This window comes from Salvelinus alpinus, chromosome 1 (assembly GCF_045679555.1).
Source record: "Salvelinus alpinus chromosome 1, SLU_Salpinus.1, whole genome shotgun sequence".
Lineage (NCBI taxonomy): Eukaryota > Metazoa > Chordata > Actinopteri > Salmoniformes > Salmonidae > Salvelinus > Salvelinus alpinus.
Genome location: NC_092086.1, coordinates 64,731,403 through 64,752,311, shown reverse-complemented (window position 1 = coordinate 64,752,311; position 20,909 = coordinate 64,731,403). Strand labels below are relative to the sequence as shown.

Genomic DNA, 20,909 nt, shown 5'->3' with positions numbered 1-20,909 from the left:
GCAGTAGATTGTCAACATAGAGAAGGAGAAAAATGAATAAACAAGTAGAGTGATCCATGTTCTTGGGTCAGAAGAGGGGTAAACATTTTGATGTTTAACCTAAAGCACATAAAAGACAGGAAGTGTGGCTCAGAGCAGAAACATCCTTCCTGCCCTCTTCCTGCCTTTGTCTCACAATGACATCAAAGGACATATACTGTACGTACACAAGGCAGAGAGAGTAGCACCTGATAGACAGAGCGGGGAGACTTCCAAACAAACAAAAATATTGTGCCACATTATAACTTTAGCTTCCGGTAAATAAGAATCCTAACAAAAAGAGGTGTTTTCAGACACATTTGTAAACAACTGTGTGTTTCTATTCAGGGAAGGGGAAGAGGGGGGCGTTTACAGAGTTGACGGGATCTATGAGCAGAGCGGCTGGACGGAAGATCAACAGGATCATCAGTTTCTCTAAGAAGAAGCCTCCTCTCCCAGGAGACACTCTGACCTCTTCCTACCGTGACGACAATCCCCGCTGTGGTGAGCACACTGCATCCATGTCATATTTGACATTTTTCTCTCTCTCAGTCATAATCTCTGGGCTGAACCCTGTGCATAGCTAGTTGTAGCTACTTATTACTGCAGCTTTATGTGTTGCAAATTGAGATTCTGCAGCCTCCCAGGCTCTGCATTATGTTACTATTCTCATCTTTCTTTTGCCCTTCCACCTTTAAAACCTGTTTTTTTCCACTTCCCCATATAATAACCTTTATGGAAAGTCCAACAGTGAGAATATGTATGTATTCCTTTCCCTTGTCCCCAGGTTATCTGAATGTGCTTGTGAACCAGTGCTGGAGGGAGAGGTGGTGCTGTGTAAAGGGTGGAACACTGTACCTGCACAAAGAAAGGGGTGACCTGCGTACTCACGTCAGCGCTGTGGTCCTCCATGGGGCCGAGGTCGTACCTGGACTGGGGCCCAAGCACCCCTTCGCTTTCCGCATCCTGCAAGGAGGCAACGAGGTGGCTGCATTGGAGGTATGTCTGCGTGTGTCTTTGTATCCCAATGTATGATATTTCCTCCCCTATTACAGACTTAAATCTCTTGCCCAGTATCTCCGGTCTGTCTCATGGGTTCTAGTCCCGTTTGGGATCAGTGACATGTGATGATGTAAGTGTCCCTGTGTGTCCATCAGGCCAGCTGTTCAGAGGAGATGGGCCGCTGGCTGGGGGTCCTGCTGGCAGAGTCTGGCTGCGCCACCACCCCAGAGGCCCTGCATTACGACTATGTGGACGTGGACACCATCACTAACATCACAGACGCAGCAAGACACTCCTTCCTGTGAGTCTGATAGAGTGGGGCCCTTTGGCCTGGGATCATTTCTAAATGCTCAAAGTGCTTTACATTGTAATGGGAGTACATTTGCTAATGCTAGATGGTCATTATTGGTAAATGCTTATGTCTCTTTCCTCCTCATCTTGTCCCATAGTTGGGCTACCTCCTCCAGTGGTGCCTCCACAGACACCAGAACCTATGATGAGGTTCCTTATGAGGGTGTATTGGTAAGGAGATTTACAGTAAATCGAATGAATCCACACGTCTGTGTCCACCCTTAACTGCAGCTGAAGTTTAAAGGATCCAGTTGATGAATGATCTGTTCCACTATCCTCTCATATCTCAGGGAGTAGGAGTCAGAGGGCTTTTTATTCTAGCGCAGTTTGAAGGCCTGCTGAAAGTCGATCGGCTCCTCTGTGTGTATGTGGGAGGGTAGATAGAAGCTCATCAGAAATCATCCCTAGAACACTTTCAGAGCACTTCTGAATTGTGAAAGCAGTACAGAGATCTCGCACACAGCCCTGACTCTTTTGGGAAAACTATTTGCTGGAAAGTATGACAGTCATATCCAACTGTGTATCCAGCTGTGTCAAGTCTTTTCATTCAATCCAGCTTTCACAATTTGACTGTAATACTTTGTGATACATCTCTCACATTCCAGTTTACTCAACTTGAAGTGGTTAGTTTATTTAACTTGTGGTCTAGTTTCTCAAAAACAGTACGTTTCCAGTAAGTTTTCCAATACCAAACTTTACATATCACACATTAGTGACAGAGTTCATCTGTTCGTTCCTCTCTCCTATCGCTGGCCATCACCTCTTTTCAACTCTTTATTCTCTCATATCTTTCTCCACTTACACACCTTTCCCTCCCTGTTACCCTGTCTTTCTCATCATATCTCCTTTCCCGATTTCCCCTTCCCTACGCTTCCCTCCACAGCAGCCAGAGAAGCCAGTACCTAGACCAGGATCGCAGGTGAAACGCCACTCTTCTTTCTCCAGCAGCAGAGAGATAGAGAAGGCGGATTCCTTAGTCACCATAAAGAGACACGGCTCCAGTAAGTCCCCCGAAGGTCAGCCAAGACTGTGTGTGATGCTGGGAACATAGGGGGGAATTGGACATTATCTCACCTTTTTAGAGTACGCCTAGAAAATACCTATATGATGTATAAATGTGACCACTCAGAAATGTATTTTCGGGGTTTCTCTGTCTTTAGATGCGAATCAGTATGCATCAGGGAAGTATGGCAAAACACGAGCCGAGGAGGATGCCAGGAGGTACCTGAAAGAGAAAGAAGAGATGGAGAAGGAGCGAGAGGTCATAAAAAATGCCCTGCTCGTATTACGCAATGATAGGAAAGAGGTGAAGGAACAACTGAAGGATGCTACAGGTAAGAAAGTAAAACACATTCTTGTATTGAATTTCCTTAAATAGAGAGAGCAAACCTAGACCATTTCTTTTGCATAGATTAATGGTCCACCTACTGCTTGGCCACAGTATAGGAATTCATCACTCAGACATATTGAGGAGCCATGGAGCCTAACAAATGAATGACTGTGTGTGACTGTGTTCAGGTAAGCAGCAGAAGCAGCTAGAGAAGCGTTTGGCCCAGCTGGAGGAAAGCTGCAGGGGGAAGGAGGGGGAGCGGGTGGACCTGGAGCTGCGTCTCAATGAGGTGAAGGAGAACCTAAAGAAGTCCCTGGCTGGAGGGGTGCTGGGGCCGCTCACAGAGAGCAAACCCCCCACTAGCAAACCCCCCAGAAAGGTACCTGGCCTACAGCTTCGCCTACAGCACATCACGAAGAGTTATATCAAGTCTACTCTAGACCATGGTTTATTGTAGATAAGCTAAACCGTATACTTTTGGGGTCAATTCGAATTGAAGGCAACCAATTCAGGAAGTCATTTAAATTTATAATAAAATAAATGGGCCAAGGTTTGAAAATAATTGCTTCTACATTTCAGTTGATTGAGAATTCATTGAATTGACCCCAACACTGCTTTGCTTTATTCGGGTTTTTATGTTGAAGATTTCTTACTGTCTTAGCATGTATTTCCATCTGAGGTGTTTTGTTGAGTATTGTACGTAGAAATAGTATTATTTACCCATAAACAGACATTCTCAAGCTCTCTTTCCTCGTACTGTATGTCCAGGTCCGGATCAGTAAAGTTGACAACACATACACTGAGGCATCCATGCCAGTCAACTGTGCTGCGGAGATGCGGAAGTGCCCCCCATCCATCTGTTCATCTAGCAAGGGGAACGTCATGCAGAAAGCCAAGGTAGGCTGTCATAAAACAAGATCCAGGGCACCCATTGACATGAACCTGTTTAATTAAGTAGCACTGTGTCTCAATGTTCTATATCACAATCAGAACGCAGACTGTAACAAACGTACAGCAAGATCAGCCCTCGTAGGTGTACTTTATGTACAAACACTAAATGTGTGCCCTGTTTCTTTTTAGGAATGGGAGTCCAAAAAGGGGACTTAGAGAGACACTGCTCATTCAGATGGTCAGTCAAATGCTTGTTGTCTTGGAACATGTTGGAGTTGATTTGAAAAAGGAGGAGGGGTGAAGCAGGGACTCCATTATCTTCAACTTTTCCACTTCCCTCTTGGAGAGCCAAATATTTACTGCACATCGCTGAGCTGAAAAAATTGTGACAGGGGAACACAACTCCTGGAATTGTTGAAAAACATCATTCAAAGCCCTATCAGTCACTAGGAAACACTGAATGCTCATTCTGTAGCATGACACTTGTTTTGTGATTCAGTAATTGCTTGTGTTGCATGTGGTATTGTTGTTCCTTCAGAGTGTGGAAGAGGATATGTTCTGAGGACTCCATGTGGACACATCAGGCTGGACTTGAGATGTTGAGAGGAGAGATTTTTAGAGGGGGAATATGCATACACATTATGCACATATCTGCAAGAATAGATAATAAAGGGAAAGAGAATATTGTATTGACTGTGAGAGTTTGTTGTTGGAATAGTTGCCTAAAAGAGATACTGTATCCCATAGAAATACCGTTTTATGCTCCACTACGTAAGTCATTTCAAAACATGCACAGATGTTCAGAGTGGGAGGAGAGAAAAACCTTCCATGAAGTGCATCAAACATTATTCCAGATCTTGTTTTAACAACTTGCCGGACCACAGACAGAAAAACACAAGACACATTATGACACCTGTATAAATGTTATAAATGTTATTACCATTGTTATGGTAATGTGAGACTAATTATGTGACTAAACAATGATGTTTCCGTATTACGTAATTCACTCACCGTTTCTCACTGTAATGAGCCTTTTACTTCTAATGACTTTTGCACTTTACTTTATTTCTATGTGTATTGTACATAAAAGCTCTTCATTGAAATTGTCTGACTTTTTCAAACCGGTCTGATGGTCATGTCACAGAAAGGATAGCAGAGGGTGTTTGTGTGTATGTGTGTGGCAGTAAGAACCTGTTAATACGCCTGTAATAGACTATTGGAGAATTCATTGAAAGAATGATGATGGGATTACACACCTCCACCAGTTGGGTCCTTGCTATCCGGTATCCTTGGGATGCCTCTACCCTATTGAAGTTCAAATTGAAAATGGTTACGGTATTTGGTATATTATTAGGATCCCCATTAGCTGTTGCGAAAGCAGCAGATACTCTTCCTGGTAAGGGTTAAGGTTAGGTAGGGGTTAGGGTTTAGGGTAGGGATGTCCCAAGGAACCCTGTATACCACTAACCCCAACAGTTGGAAGGAGGAGCAGGACAAGGGTGGGGCAGTAATGAACCCTGCCCATTTCTACAATTTCTCTTAAAATGGTATTTTAAACCTAACCTTAACCATACCGCTAACCTTATGCCTAACCCTAACCTTAAATTAAGACCAAAAAGCTAAGTATGAAAAAGTCGCTTTGGATAAGAGCGTCTGCTAAATTACTAAAATGTTGACTTTGTGGCTGTGGAATCTGACTTTGTGCCTGTCATGTTCGTACATGTATTTACCTTGCAGTGCCTGAGGGTGGCGCTGTTAGTATTTACATGTGATCATCTGCACTTGCACTTGACCAATGACATAAGATAAACATGCATCCCTGCCTCAGTGTGCTAATATATTACATGGTGTCAGAAGTTAAAAAGTAATACAAAGGGAAGCTCAACATTATGGAGCAAATGAGACCACCGACTACTCTGAACCTAGAGGGAAATCTAGCCCAAAATTGGAGAGTGTGCTTAGGGTCGTTGTCCTGTTGGAAGGTGAACCTTTGCCCCAGTCTGAGGTCCTGAGCACTTTGGAGCAGGTTTTCATCAAGCAAAGAAGGCCTGAAACCATAATCTGAAAAGGTCAGAGCAATACAAGAAATGCCAAAGCTAGAGGACAAAGCAGCGCTTCAGAGGTTCATGGGAATTTTGCATTATCTCACAAAAGTTCATCCCACCACCAGCACCCCACTGAGACATCTGCTGGAAGAGCTTCAAAAGCTTGAAAACACCCATCAGCAATGTGCCAGTTTTAAAGTACTACGATGTGACAAAAACACTGACACTATCTGTGGATGCAAGGTCAGAAGACTTGGGAGCTGTCATCCTGCAAGATGGTCAGCCAATCGCATACGGGTCAAGATCCCTCACAGACTGTAAAAAGAGAGACGCTAAAATTGGAAAAAGAGCTACTGGTGATAGTGTATGGCTGCGAGAAGCTTCATCAATACCTGTATTTCATCAATACCAAATCCAGGTGGAATCAGACCACAAGCCCTTGGAAACAAGGAATCTTCAAGAAGTTGCTCCAGAAAGCACCAGCCAGACTCCAGAGAATGCTGATAAGACTACAGAGACAGAGTCTACATGTGACATACAAACCAGGAAAGGAGATGCACATTGCTGATGCACTGAGCCGAGCATACCTGAAGGAACAGCGAGAAATTGCTGGATGTAAACTACATCGCTCATCAACTTCCTGTTTCAGAAGAGAAATGGCAGCAATTCAAAACAGCAACAGCAGAAGATGAAGAGTTAAGACTGGTCACAGAAACAGTTAAAAAATGATAGCCAGACATGAGAGAGAAAGTTGCAAAGAAAATAAAGCACTACTGGACCTTCAGTGAGGACTTGACATACTCAGATGGACTGCTGTTCAAAAGTTCAAAACTTGTCTTTCCTCAGAAAATGAGAGAAGAAATTATGGTAAAAAATCCATGAAGCACACATGGGAATCGTAAAATGTAAGGAACGAGCAAGGGATGTTCTGTTCTGGCCAGGCATGGCTAAACAGATTAAAGTGCAGTCTGCAACACATACAAAAACAACAACTAAAGGGAGCTTGTCTCATCCAGTCCCAGAGAGAGCTTGGGCCAAAGTTGGAGTGGACCTCTTCCATTACAACGACACAGAATATCTACTATGTGTGGATTACTACTCAAAATACACAGAAATCTCCAAGCTCAGTGGAACAACAAGTAAACACATCATTACAGCACTAAAGTCAATCTTTGCAAGGCATGGGGTGCCTGACGTTTTGTTCTCCGACAATGGAAGACAGTTGGTGAGTCAATAAATGTCAGCTGGGAGTTCAAACATGTCACGCCGAGCCCTAGATTTCCACAGTCAAACGGCCAAGCTGAGAGAGCAGTTCAGACTGTGAAAACCTGTAGAAAAAAGCACAAGACAGCAACGGAAATCCTTACATAGCTCTCCTTCGACTACAGAAACACACCCCTGGACGGAGTAGGTCTCACCTGCACAACTAATAATGGGAAGAAGGCTGAAGGCAAAGATTCCGGATTCAAAGACATTGTTAACCTGTCTAGGACTGCACATTCCACTGAAAAGGCAGCGCGGGAAATTCAAAAATATTTTTTTGAAATATTTAACTTTCACACATTAACAAGTCCAACACAGCAAATGAAAGATAAACATCTTGTGAATCCAGCCAACATGTCTGATTTTTTTAAATGTTTTACAGCGAAAACAGCACATATATTTATGTTAGCTCACCACCAAATCCAAAAAAGCACAGACATTTCTTTCACAGCAAAGGTAGCTTTCACAAAACCCACAAATAGAGATAGAATTAATCACTAACCTTTGAACATCTTCATCAGATGAGTCATATAACATCATGTTACACAATACATTTATGTTTTGTTCGATAATGTGCATATATATATTTTTTTTAAATCGCAGTTTACATTGGTGCGTTATGTGCAGTAATGTTTTGATTCCAAAACATCTGGTGATTTTGCAGAAATACTCATAATAAACATTGATAAAAGATACAAGTGTTATTCACATAATTAAAGATAAACTTATCCTCTATGCAACTGCTGTGTCAGATTTCAAAATAAACTTTACGGAAAAAGATTAATCTGAGAACGGCGCTCAGAGCACAATCCAGCCAAAGAAATAGTTGCCATTTTGGCGTCAACAAAAGCTACAAAAACACTATAAATATGCACTTACCTTCGAATAACTTCATCAGAAGGCACTCCCAGGATTCCCAGATCGACAATAAATGACTGAAAAGTTCCATAAAGCCCATCATTTATCCACTTGTTGTTAGCATGTTCAGCCCAGGAATCCATTTTCATGACGCACGAGCAATCCCTCCAGACAAAAACTCAAAAAGTTCCGTTACAGGTCGTAGAAACAGGTCAAATGATGTATGCAATCCATATTTAGTATGTGTTTTACATTAATCATCAATAAGGATCCAACCGGAGAATTTCATTATCTGAAGAAAGAGCATTGGAGCGCGCCAAAAGACACTGAAAGTTTCTGACGACCACTCTGTAAAATAGCTCCTATGAGCCCCACCTTTATAGTAGAATCATATAACTAAAATCTAAAGACGGTGACATCTAGTGGAAGCCCTAGGAAGTGTTTGCTTATCCATAACTAGAAGGGGTATCATTTGACACTGTTTTGAAAATCGAGTTTTCATTTCCTGTTTTGACCTCTTCTCAGGTTTTTGTCTGCCAAATGAGTTCTGTTATACTTACAGAAATAATTCCAAACAGTTTTAGAAACTTCAGAGTGTTTTCTATAATAATAATAATAATAATAATATGCATGTATTACCTTCTGGGACAGAGTAGGAGGAAATTCCGTTTGGGCACGCAATTTGTTCAAAGTCGAAATGCTGCCCCCTATCCCGATGAAGTTTTAAAGCATGTCAGGAGCCGTCTCACAAGCAGACAACAGAGACAAAAACACTACTTTGACCAAGGCACACGTAAGCTTTCGGTGATGAAGGAAGGAGAACAAGTAAGGATCAGACAAGTCAACAAATGGCAACCTGCAATTGCACTTGGAAAACGGGACCAGCCAAGGTCATACATAGTACAAAAACCAAAACGAATCTACAGAAGGAACCAGAGATACCTGTTACAAACCCATGAAACAACACACTCAGAAACCATAATGGACTTACCTTATCTGGTGGAAAGAGAACCTGAAACAAGTGTCAGCCTGGAAGAAAACTACTCACCTGTGTGTTCTCCAGCACCAACAACACAAAAAACATACAGTGGAAAGCAACAATGTAAACACTGACACACCGGTGAAATCAACTATCAGAATGCCAAAACGCTACCAGTACTGAAAAGACTAAAATAAAAAAAAATAGAAAATAATAAATAAAACATTGAAAAGACTTTAATAATAACAATGTGATGACAATTGTGGTCTATGTTATGTTGAAAAAAAATAAGAAGTTTATTTGCATATTGTTTGCAATGTGAAACACTGAGTTGAAATAACATATCTATAAACTCAGCAAAAAAAGAAACGTTCCTTTTTCAGGACCCTGTCTTTCAAAGATAATTCGTAAAACTCCAAATAACTTCACAGATCTTCATTGTAAAGGGTTTAACTTCTAACGAGTCAGAAACCCGGATCCGGGAGCACCCCCCACCCCCCACCAGTAAAAAAGCTGAATAGCATAGCTAGCATAGCGTCACAAGTAAATAGTAGCATCTAAATATCATTCAATCACAAGTCCAAGATACCAGATGAAAGATCCACTTCTTGTGAATCCAGCAATCATTTCTGATTTTTAAAATGTTTTACAGGGAAGACACAATATGTAAATCTATTAGCTAACCACGTTAGCAAAAGACACCATTTTTCTTTGTCCACCATTTTTTCTCTCCACCAGTAGCTATCACCAATTCGGCCAAATAAAGATATTGATAGCCACTAACCAAGAAAAAACCTCATCAGATGACAGTCTGATAACATATTTATTGTATAGGATAGTTTTTGTTAGAAAAATGTGCATATTTCAGGTAGAAATCATAGTTTACAATTGCACCCACCATCACAACTCGACTAGAATAAATACAGAGAGCAACATGTATTACCAATTTACTCATCATAAAACATTTCATAAAAATAGACAAAGCATAGCAATGGAAAGACACAGATCTTGTGAATTCAGACAATATTTCAGATTTTCTAAGCGTTTTACAGCGAAAACACAATAAATCGTTATATTAGCATACCACATGTGCAAACGTTACCCCAGCATGAATCAAAGGCAAGGGGAGCGATAACGTTATGATCACCAAAATATATTAATTTTTTCACTAACCTTCTCAGAATTCTTCCGATGACACTCCTGTAACATCATATTACAAAATACATATAGAGTTTGTTCGAAAATGTGCATATTTAGCCACAAAAAAACGTGGTTATACAATGAGAATACTAGCAAAACTGCCCTGAAAATGTCGGGCGCTATATTTGAGAGTGATCTAGTCTAATCGATAGCTAATCATAAACTTGACAAAAAAATACAGGGTTGACAGGAATCGAAAGACAAATTAGTTCTTAATGCAATCGCTGACTTACATTTGTAAAACTATCCTTACTGTGCAATACCGGGTCCGCCAAGCAAAGCTACACATAACAAAATGGCGACATATGCGTTTAAAATTTTTCAACAGAACAGCGATTTATCATCATAAATAGTTCTTACTGTGAGCTGTTCTTCCATCAGTATCTTGGGCAATGTATCCTTTCTTGGGTCTAATCTTCTTTTGGTCGAAAGCTGTCCTCTTGTCCGTCGAAATGCCCACTAACGTTCGACCGGGACCCCGAAACGTGCCCGGTGCTTCAATGTGCATCACAAAGCAATGCCTCAAAATCGCACTAAACGGATATAAATTGCTATAAAACGGTTTAAATTAACTACCTTATGATGTTTTTAACACCTATAACGAGTAAAAACATGACCGGCGATATATAAGTGGCTAAACCAACGCTTGGAAAGAGAGAGAGTCCGACGTCCATCTTGCGTGAGGCGCAGCGGGAAAAGAACGGTACATCCGGTCTTTTCTGTTTTATACTGGCCCTGATTGCGCAATCGACTCCATTCAAATTGTCACCTCTTACTGACATCTAGAGGAAGGCATGGGCAGTGTTTGTATCCTCATAGGATTTACAGGGACTTTAAAACTGACCTGGGACCAGAGGCCAAAATGTCTGAAATCTCACTCCATATCAGGAAAAGTGCTGTAGAATGGGTTCTGTTTCACTCAGAGACATAATTCAAACGGCTATAGAAACTAGAGGGTGTTTTCTATCCAATAATAACTATAATATGCATATTGTACGAGCAAGAATTGAGTATGAGGCAGTTTAATTTGGAGACGATAAATGCTAATGTTGAAACAGCACCCCCTATATTGAGAAAAGGTTAAACACTGTTTCCCATGCTCGTTCTGTGCGTGATTTCCTGCAAGACAGGAATGTCAGTGTTCTGCCATGGCCAGCGAAGAGCCCGGATCTCAATCCCATTGAGCACGTCTGGGACCTATTGGATCGGAGGGTGAGGGCTAGGGCCATTCCCCCCAGAAATGTCCGGGAACTTGCAGGTGCCTTGGTGGAAGAGTGGGGTAACATCTCACAACAAGAACTGGCAAATCTGGTGCAGTCCATGAGGAGGAGATGCACTGCAGTACTTAATGCAGCTGGTGGCCACACCAGATACTGACTGTTACTTTTGATTGTGACCCCCCCTTTGTTCAGGGACACATTATTTCATTTCTGTTAGTCGTGTCTTTGGAACTTGTTCAGTTTATGTCTCAGTTGTTGAATCTTGTTATGTTTATACAAATATTTACACATGTTAAGTTCGCTGAAAATAAACGCAGTTGACAGTGAGAGGACGTTTCCTTTTTTGCTGAGTTTATATATGTAATTATGTATTTACCTGGAGTGCCTGATGGTGGCACTGTCACTAATTACTACATATGATCATCTGTACTTGCACTTGAACCATGACATCAGATAAACGTTATTTTACAAAGCATCCCTGCCTCAGTGTGCTAATATATTACAGTGCCTATAGAGCACGGGTGTCAAACTCATTCCACGGAGGGCCAAGTATCAGCGGGTTTTGGGTTTTTTCAATTCAATTAAGACTTAGACAACCTGATAAGGGGAGTTCCTTACTAATTAGTGACCTTAATTAATCAATCAATTACAAGGGTGGAGCGAAAACCTGCAGACACTCGGCCCTCCATGGAATGAGTTTGGCACGTGTATAGAAGCTAGTGGGAACCGGCTGGGGCGGGTCCAAATACTCCATGCCACGGCACATGGAACTGGGTGGGGTTGGCCTAGGCCGGTCTCGCCCACCATACATTTTCATTGGTTGAGGCTCATTAAACCACGCTTGACACAACGTAGCCTGCGTGGTGATATACGTCAGCACGTACATGTAACAGATCAGCTAGCTAGCTACTCTAGCTAGCTAGTTAACGTAAACTCGTACATCGCCTTGGTCCGTACAATTGACCTTATTTTAGCGCCCCAAAAACGTAATACTTCCAGATCAACTGTAATTTCAATACCATTGTAAAGCACAATTTCTCCCCTTTCCAACATAATTCATGCCTAGACCTTCACGCTACCCGTTTCTGCATAATTCAAGCAGGCAATGAGCTCCTTCGGGTCTTTTTAAAAATGGCGGGTGGGGAAGCGAAACTAATGCGTTATAGTGAGAAGGACAGATGTCGTGTGGGAAAATTGCTTTTTTCACTCGATCTGTCCAACTTATCACCTTATCGCCTCTAAAATGTAAATAAAACACTATAAAGAGTTTATATAATGTGTCATTACATACCTATTTGAAGGTTTGTGTCGAATTTGAATCGGGTTTTTAGGGCGGTGCTAAAGTGATCTTAGAAGTAAACAGCGGCTTTGAGAATGATGATCGCATGCAATGATGACGAAAAAAATGACTAGGTATCCCCCCTTACCCCCGTCACTGTCCATTTCTTGTTTTTAAACAATGAAAGAAGTGCTACACCTGGTGGAGAGAGATTGTAAGACAGAAATAGTTGCTTTATGCTTGCTGTACGTTACGACATGACACGTCAAGATGTAACGGAGGGTCAGTTTATTCAACTTTTCTCCAATACTATAGAGCCATTACCATGTCGATCAACGTTTGAATAGAAACCTAGTTCACACCCCTGATTTTGAAGTCAACACAGTCAACACAGAAGTCAACACAGTCAACACAGCTTACAGTCCCATTAGTTTTCTTTGTAGCCTCGTTTGAATGTCGCGGTTACGCACATTTGTACGGAATGGGGTGAGTTTACTTTAGCTGGTTAACATTATAGGTTTGCAGAGTCACATCTAACAATACAAATCATTGTTTTCTAATCGATTTTTGGGTTCATAATTTCTGTAGTCTGTAAATACTTTTCATGCAGGCTTACGGTGTTATAGCGATTCACTTTTCCACACATCGAAAGTGTTAGTTTACTCCGTTGCTATGGTCACAGATGGCTGTCGTCTTCCGTGTGTGGTGGTTCTTATGCCACGTTCACGTACTACTTGGAACTAGGAAACTTGGAAATGTCTGACTTGCTAACTGGTTGTAGTTATATACGTGCTGTGTTCAACGAATCAGCAAGTCGGACATTTCAGAGTTTCCTAGTTATGACTAGGAAAGCAATTATGCAACGGGGCACTGTTAAAACAAACTGCAGAGAACACATGCAAAGTTACCCCCAGTTGAAACTTGCGTGAACAAAACATTTATAAAATCATAAAGACTAAAATGAAAGCCACAACAGACCGCGCTATACACAGACACACAGCAGCCATGACATGGAGCAGAGCTGATGGATGATGGATCCTAGTCCAGCCAACAGAAGGAAAAAAGGGAAGAAAAAAAGGAACATCTTTACATCTCAGTGGTGTGGTGGTGCAGAGGAGTCTACTCTGTCCGGGTGCGACTTCACCATTAATTTTCACTCAAACATTGTTTTAAGCTTTGTTTTACTATTGACAGTTATAGCTGATTTCGGGATTGTATGAGCATTCGCTCTCCTTAAAGTCCGACCTGTCCTAGAGTGGAAATTCTCGTTTAGGTTTCACCTCGAAGACTGATGCAGGCTGCTAACACAGATAGAACAATGAGCCAGATATTTCACTGGATGTATAAATGTGAAGCATCCGGTTTGCGTTTCCACTCACTACCAAATATGGTGATGAGAGGAAGCCCAGAAGCCGGCAGTGGGAGAAGATTGAGAGAGATGGATTTTGGCAGACATTGTGCTAATTTTCTCATCGATGAAACATTTGAACTCCATACAGTTTTCTGTTTCCAAAACTAGAATATGTAGCAAACAGAGTGAACAGTGTTTCGTAGACTTTACCCTTTACCAAAGTAAAAAAAAAAAAAGTTGTTTAGAAGGAGAGCATGGGCGAATGGAGTTATTGCACACACATACTTCAGAGTAGATGTTCTCTAACGGAAATATGCAAATAAATGCTAGAACACCGCCAATAGGATCTTGGCTTTGCCCTCCTCCTTGCGTGTTCTGCCCACTACAATACATTTGCTCCCATTGGAAACAACAGGCTCTGGTCTATCTTGGGTTAGTTATAAAAAATCTAATACATATTCAGAAATTGGGGGTGGAAACATTGTGGTCGTTTCCACATGTAGCAGAGAAATAACAAATAAGGCACTGACTGACAGCTTGTCATTGTAACTAGCTAGCATGCTACCCTTAGCTAGCTAATGAAAGTCATGTGAGCACCATTTCAATTAAGACAGGTGAAAATAATTATTTCAGAAAAACACTTCCAGCCTACCTACCTGTCAAGATAGGAGTCTCAGCTAAACGGTGCCAATACGAGCTGTTGACATTTGTCTGACTCTAGCTGTTTGACAATTCCAGTGAAACTGTCGGATTCCAGACATCATTTATATTTGGACATGCACACGTACATTTTCAGATAGCTATATTTTTTCTCTCTTAGCATTCCAGCAAGCTAGATATAAATGCATTAACTAAATGGCGGCTGCGAATCGGCCATAGAAATAGAAAGAATATAATCTCTGGCAATATGGATAGCATAACTATTGATGAATGGTTTTGACCACTAACGTTTTAGGCAAATTCGTTTTGCATGGCCCAGTGCCCCGGGTGGAGATTTATTTTTAGGATCAACGGAATTGAGCAGACCCTGCACACCCGGGGCACCGGGCCATGCAAAGCGAATTTGCCTAAAACATTAGTGGTCAAAACCATTCATCTTAGTGCGACTGGGGGAGCGGGGTTCTACAATGCAATCAAAACACGCAATTTCAATATTTATATATATTTTTAAACAGACTAGCTAAAAAATAAGTGAAATTTGACAGATTATCCAATGGATTATCTTTTTACTGCAGTGGGCTGACTCAGGGTCACACAGAGTGATTCTTGTAGTATTAAAAAAATCTACTTAGAAACAAAAGTATACACTGCACACACATGGTTATGGGCTTAAAAAACAAAGACACCCAGTACCATGTCAGATGTAGAGTTGAAATATATTCAATGTTGAGTTTGCATCCCAATATTACACTTTATATACATCACAGAAGACTGAAATACAGTGGTGGAAAAAGTACCCAATTGTCATACTTGAGTAAAAGTAAAGATATCTTAATGCAAAATGAAAAGTAAAACTGAACGTCAACCAGTAAAATCATACTTGAGTAAAAGTATTTGTTTTTAAATATACTTAATATCAAAATTAAATGTAATTGCTGAAATATACTTACAGTGCATTCGGAAGTATTCAGACCCCTTGACTTGTTCCACATTTTGTTACGTTACAGCCTAATTCTAAAATGGATTGATTAGATTACCCATAATGACAAAGCAAAAACATTTTTTTCGTCATTATGGGGTATTGTGTGTAGATTGATAAGGGAAAAATGTGTTTTAATCAATTTTAGAATAAGGCTGTAACATAACAAATTGTGGAAAAGGTCAAGGGGTCTGAATACTTTCCGAATGCACTGTAAAGTATCAAAAGTAAAAGTATAAATCATTTCAAATTCCTTATAAGCAAACCAGATGTCACCATTTTCTTATTTACTTTAATTTACGGATAGCCAGGGGCACGCTCCAACACGCAGACATCATTAACAAACGAAGCATGTGTTTAGTGAATCCGCCAGATCAGGGGCAGTAGGGATGACCAGGGATGTTCTCTTGATAAGTGTGTGAATTAGACCATTTTCCTGTCCTGCTAAGAATTCAAAATGTAATAAGTACTTTTGGGTGTCAGGGAAAATGGATGGAGTAAAAAGTACAGTATCACAGCGAGGTCAAACAGGTGTGGCCTGAGGCTCTTGAATTTTTGCAATTTAAAAAAAATAGAAATACCTTATTTAGATAAATATTCAGATGCTTTGCTATGAGACTCGAAATTGAGCTCAGGTGCATCCTGTTTCCGTTGATCATCCTTCAGATGTTTCTACAACTTGATTGGAGTACACATGTGGTGAATTCAATTGATTGGACATGATTTGAAAAGGCACACATCTGTCTGTATAAGGTCCCACAGTTTTCAGTGGCAGGGACTGGTGGACTAGTCAGCATCGAGGGAAAGATGAACGGAGCAAAATACAGAGAGATTCTTGATGAAAACCTGCTCCAGAGCAATGAGGACCTCAGACTGGGGTGAAGGTTCACCTTCCAACTGGACAACGACCCTAAACACACAGCCAAGACAACACAGGAGTGGTTTCATGACAAGTCTCTGAATGTCCCTGAGTGGCTCAGCCAGTGCCCGAAATTGAACCCGATCTAACATCTCTGGAGAGACCTGAAAATAACTGTCAGCGACGCTCCCCATCCAACCTGACAGAGTTTGAGAGGATCTGCAGATAAGAATGGGAGAAACTCCCCAAATAGAAGTGTGCCATTCTTGTAGCTTCATACCCAAGAAGACTCGAAGTTGTAATCGCTCCCAAAGGTGCTTCAATAAAGTACTGAGTAAAGGGTCTGAATACTTTAGTTTTTTAAAGAAATTATACATTTGCAACAACTTTTAAAAACCTGCTTTTGTTTTGTCATTATGGGGTATTGTGTGTAGATCGATGAGGGGGGGGAAACTATTTAATACATTTTAGAATAACGCTGTAACATAACAAAATGTGGAAAAACTCAAGGGGTCTGTATACTTTCCAAATGCACTGTATAGGTAACCAGATCATGGCTACAACGATGTTACTAAGTCTTTGACCACACTGTGTTATATTGGTGTGTAAAAACTCATGCTTCCTACCCTTCAACCCAGGGTTTCCCAAACTTTTTTGGCCCACGACCCCATTTTGATATCAACCATTTTTTGTGACCCCACCACGTACATTTTTTTATAATCAATGGCCAATGTTTAGTTTTTAAATTTGGGCTATGACAGCCTATTACAAATCAGTATTTTTTACAGTATTTAAGTCTGAAGACAGTATGGTGTGAAGTGACTGAAATGCATCAGAAAGGTACTGCGAAGTTCAGAAGATCATCAGCCAATGATGTTGTATGCTCTTCTGTGTGAATAGAACATCATTATTGATGATGATCTTTTTCTTCCAGTCTGATTTACATACGTGTTCCTGAGAGTCTGATCTTCCAGTGATGGGGTTCACAATATTTTGTTGCTTAAACCATTCAAAAGATATAGCATTTGTTGGAAGAAAACAGAAACCTCCTCTGTTGATTACAAACACACCTAGTTGCTACCGGAGGTGTCTGATGTATCCGCGGTTCAATGAACCAGGCACAAATTTTCTCTCGCAACCACATTTTCAAATCCCCCTAGATTGGGAAACCCTGCTTAAACCTTTTTTTAAACTGACTATGGCGGTGTTTATTAAATCAGACTATTAGTATGAGGAGTAATCCAGGAATGTCACGAGTTAATTGACATGAGAAAACTTAAGACAATACCAACTCTACAGAGCGCCATTGGACTAGATAATGCTAAACAAGGTTGGAATGTTATATAATTTAAAATAAAATACAACAATTAATTCGTTTGAGAAAAAAAAATCATTACAATTTGAAATCCCACTGTGGATGTATTCGTTTTTATAAATTGCCTTAGGGGCATACTCAGACCCGACACCAGGATAAAGTGAAATCGGCAAGGGGACAGAATTGACACAATTGTGGTGGGTTCTGTCACGCATCCCTCCGGAACTGTCATTACGCACACCTGGTCCCCATTACCACTGATTGTAATTGTTTAAATGTGCCCTTTGTTTGCCATTGGGCTGTCGATTATTGTTCCAATGTCTGTTGGTCGTGTGAGTACCTGTGCTGTGTTGTTTTGGCTTTCGTGCCGCGTGTATTGCACAGATGATTACGGGTCTCGTCCCGTGTGGTATCATTATGCGTTTGTGTATTTATTCAAGGTACTCCTCACTCTTTTGTTTGGGTCTCAACCCTGTGTTTTGTATACGTGTTTGTTTGGTCTTCGTCCCCGTCTTCGTCCCCGTTTACATGGCACGCTGTAATTTGGGTAAATAAAACCCCCTATTACACATTCCTGCGCCTGTCTCCCGATCCCTTTATACCAACGTGGCAGGTTCTTGCATTGAAATTATATTTGATTCTGCTTATATTACGCTATCCCACAACAAACTAAGTTCAAATTCCGAGCTCATTCAGTGCTTTTGAAGTGACAGGTTGGTGCGAAATCTGTATCCTATCTCCGCTGCACTGTATCAGCACAATGGACAGCGCCTTCCACAATAAAGCAATGCCGTTTTGGTAATGAATATAGGCTACAAGATAGATAGGTGAATTACCCTATTACAAACAGCTGCGCTCCATCAGCACCATGGACAGCGCTAGATTGTTTACCTTTTCAGAACAGTTGCAGCCTACTTGATACTCTATCGAACATCCTGAATAAGCAATCATTCCATTCTCCCCGAAATATTCTTGTAAGATCCCCCTCAAATGCCATTTGAATTAGTTGAACTTTCCTCTGGTGTCAAATCAATTTGTATTTGTCACATGCGTCGAATACTTATAGCATTTCACTGTAAGGTCTTCAACAATGCAGTTAAGAAAAATACCACAAAAAAAAGAAATAAAAGTAACAAATACTTAAAAACGAGCAGTAAAATAACAATAGCGAGGCTATATACAGGGTGAAGGCCTTGTCTACGTTAACATTGGACCCAACACAGAACATTCGACATGGGAAACAAAAGGCAGCATCTACAGTCACCGAGTATTCCAGCCACTCTCTTCCTATGATCCAGTTGCTATTAAATGAAAATTTTTGGACAGAAAACCTGCAGCTACGGTAGGATTCTAAGCTAACCTGGGATGGCTCCTCTGTTCCAAAATCGTCAGGAACGGTCGAGAGGAGGAGGGAGCTGTGGAGCCATTATCCTGGCAGCGCTTGTGGAAGAGGGGGAAGGCTCTGCAGGCTGAGCTATCTGGTGCTCGGCGGCATCATTGCTGCTGGGCTTGGTGAAGGCCTCACTGGTTTTATGGTGCTGCTGCTCATCGCTCTCCTTTGGATTTGTTTGGGTACTTTGGCTAAGCCAATTTCTGATATCCATCATGGCAGTGGCAGATTAGCTGGTTCGAGCTAGCTAAATAGGCTAATGCTAAAAACACTAACACTTTTTACAGCTAGCTAACTAAACTAACTCAACTCTGTAGTGGTGTGGGGTGTGAGGCAGAGTTGAGCGAAGCAGCTTCAACGGTAAACTTGACCCCGCCCTTATATATCAAAATCAAATATTACAGCCGGAGGCATATCATGTTATTCACTTAGCCTACCACAAATAAGAAGCGTTTTTTCCCGCTTTTTATGGAAAACCAAAGGAGTCATAGCTAACTGCTCCAGTGGCTTTCCATAGCTCCCCTACACATACCACGTCACACTCTGTCCATTATGTTGATACAGGGCAGCAGAGACAGATTTTGCGCCAACCTGTCACTCAATCGTTTTTTACTTTTTTTGCTATTTTTATATAGGGACATCAGAAAGTATTCATGCCCCTTGACCTATTCCACATTTTGTTGTGTTAGAGTCTGAATTCAAAATGGATTACTTTTTTTTATCTCACCAATCTACACACAATACCCCATAACGTCAAAGTGAAAACAATTTTTAGGAAATGTTTGCAATTTTTTTTTTAATGAAATTCTGAAATATCGCATTTACATAAGTATTCACACACCTGAGTCAATACATGTTAGAATCATGTGCGTAAGTTTCTAAGAGCTTTGCACACCTGGATTGTACAATATTGGTTGGTTGTTGATCATTGTTAGACAGCCATTTTCAAGTCTTGCCATAGATTTTCAAGCTGATTTAAATCAAAACTGTAACTAGGCCAGTCAGGAACATTCAATGATGTCTTGGTAAGCAACTCCAGTGTATATTTGGCCTTGTGTTTTAGGTTATTGACCTGCTGAAAGGAGAATTTGTGTCCCAGTGTCTGTTGGAAAGCAGACTGAACCAGGTTTTCCTCTACGATTTTGCCTGTGCTTAAGCTCTATTCCATTTCCTTTTATCCTAAGAGTCTCCCTAGTTCTTGTCATTAACAAGCAAACCCATAACATGATGCAGCCACCACCATGCTTGAAAATAAGAAGAGTGGTGCTCAGTGATGTGTTTTGTTGGATTTGCCCCAAACATCAGGACAAAGTTAATTTCTTTGCCCAATTTTTTTTGCAGTTTCACTTTATAGCCTTATTGCAAATAGGATGCATGTTTTACAATATTTGTATTATGTACAAGCTTCCTTCTTTCCACTCTATCATTTAGGTTAGTATTGTGGAGTAACTACAATGTTGTTGATACATCCTCAGTTTTCTATCACAGCCATTAAACTCTGTAACTGTTTTAAAGTAACCATTGGCCTCATGGTGAAATCCCTGAGCGGTTTCCTTCCTCTCCGGCAACAGAGTTACGAAGGACAAACTGTATCTTTGTAGTGACCGGGTGCATTGATACACCATCGAAAGTGTAATTAATACCTCAATGTCTGCTTTTTCTATTTTTACCCATCTACCAACAGGTGCCCTTCTTTGCGAGGCATTGGAAAACCTCCCTGTTCTTTCTGGTTGAATCTGTGTTTGAAATTAACTGATCGACTGAGGGACCTTACAGATAATTCTATTAACCCCTCTTCGGAGGACAAATTTCTTTGTTATTGTACAACTTTTCTTCTACATACACTACCGGTCAAATTTTTTAGAAATCCTACTCAACCTACTTTTTCTTTATTTTTACTAATTTATACATTGTAGAAT

The 20,909-nt window shown here is 40.8% G+C and overlaps 1 protein-coding gene across 8 annotated transcripts in view; it reads left to right on the top strand.

Moving 5' to 3' along the window:
• The window catches only part of LOC139583305 (actin filament-associated protein 1-like 1), a 44,411-nt gene extending 32,779 nt beyond the window's left edge, over nucleotides 1–11,632 (top strand). For 3 of the 8 annotated variants that reach the window (XM_071414227.1, XM_071414290.1, XM_071414264.1), the window contains exons 10-18: nucleotides 367–522; nucleotides 806–1,017; nucleotides 1,176–1,321; nucleotides 1,470–1,542; nucleotides 2,255–2,387; nucleotides 2,532–2,705; nucleotides 2,890–3,080; nucleotides 3,470–3,598; nucleotides 3,782–11,632. In XM_071414227.1, coding sequence (XP_071270328.1) covers nucleotides 367–522; nucleotides 806–1,017; nucleotides 1,176–1,321; nucleotides 1,470–1,542; nucleotides 2,255–2,387; nucleotides 2,532–2,705; nucleotides 2,890–3,080; nucleotides 3,470–3,598; nucleotides 3,782–3,808 — 1,241 coding nt within the window. In that variant the 3' untranslated portion in view covers nucleotides 3,809–11,632. The remainder of the gene's footprint in view (nucleotides 1–366; nucleotides 523–805; nucleotides 1,018–1,175; nucleotides 1,322–1,469; nucleotides 1,543–2,254; nucleotides 2,388–2,531; nucleotides 2,706–2,889; nucleotides 3,081–3,469; nucleotides 3,599–3,781) is intronic. The other 5 variants (XM_071414245.1, XM_071414274.1, XM_071414282.1 and 2 more) reach the window with 4 other exon arrangements.
• The last annotated feature ends 9,277 nt before the right edge of the window (nucleotides 11,633–20,909 follow it).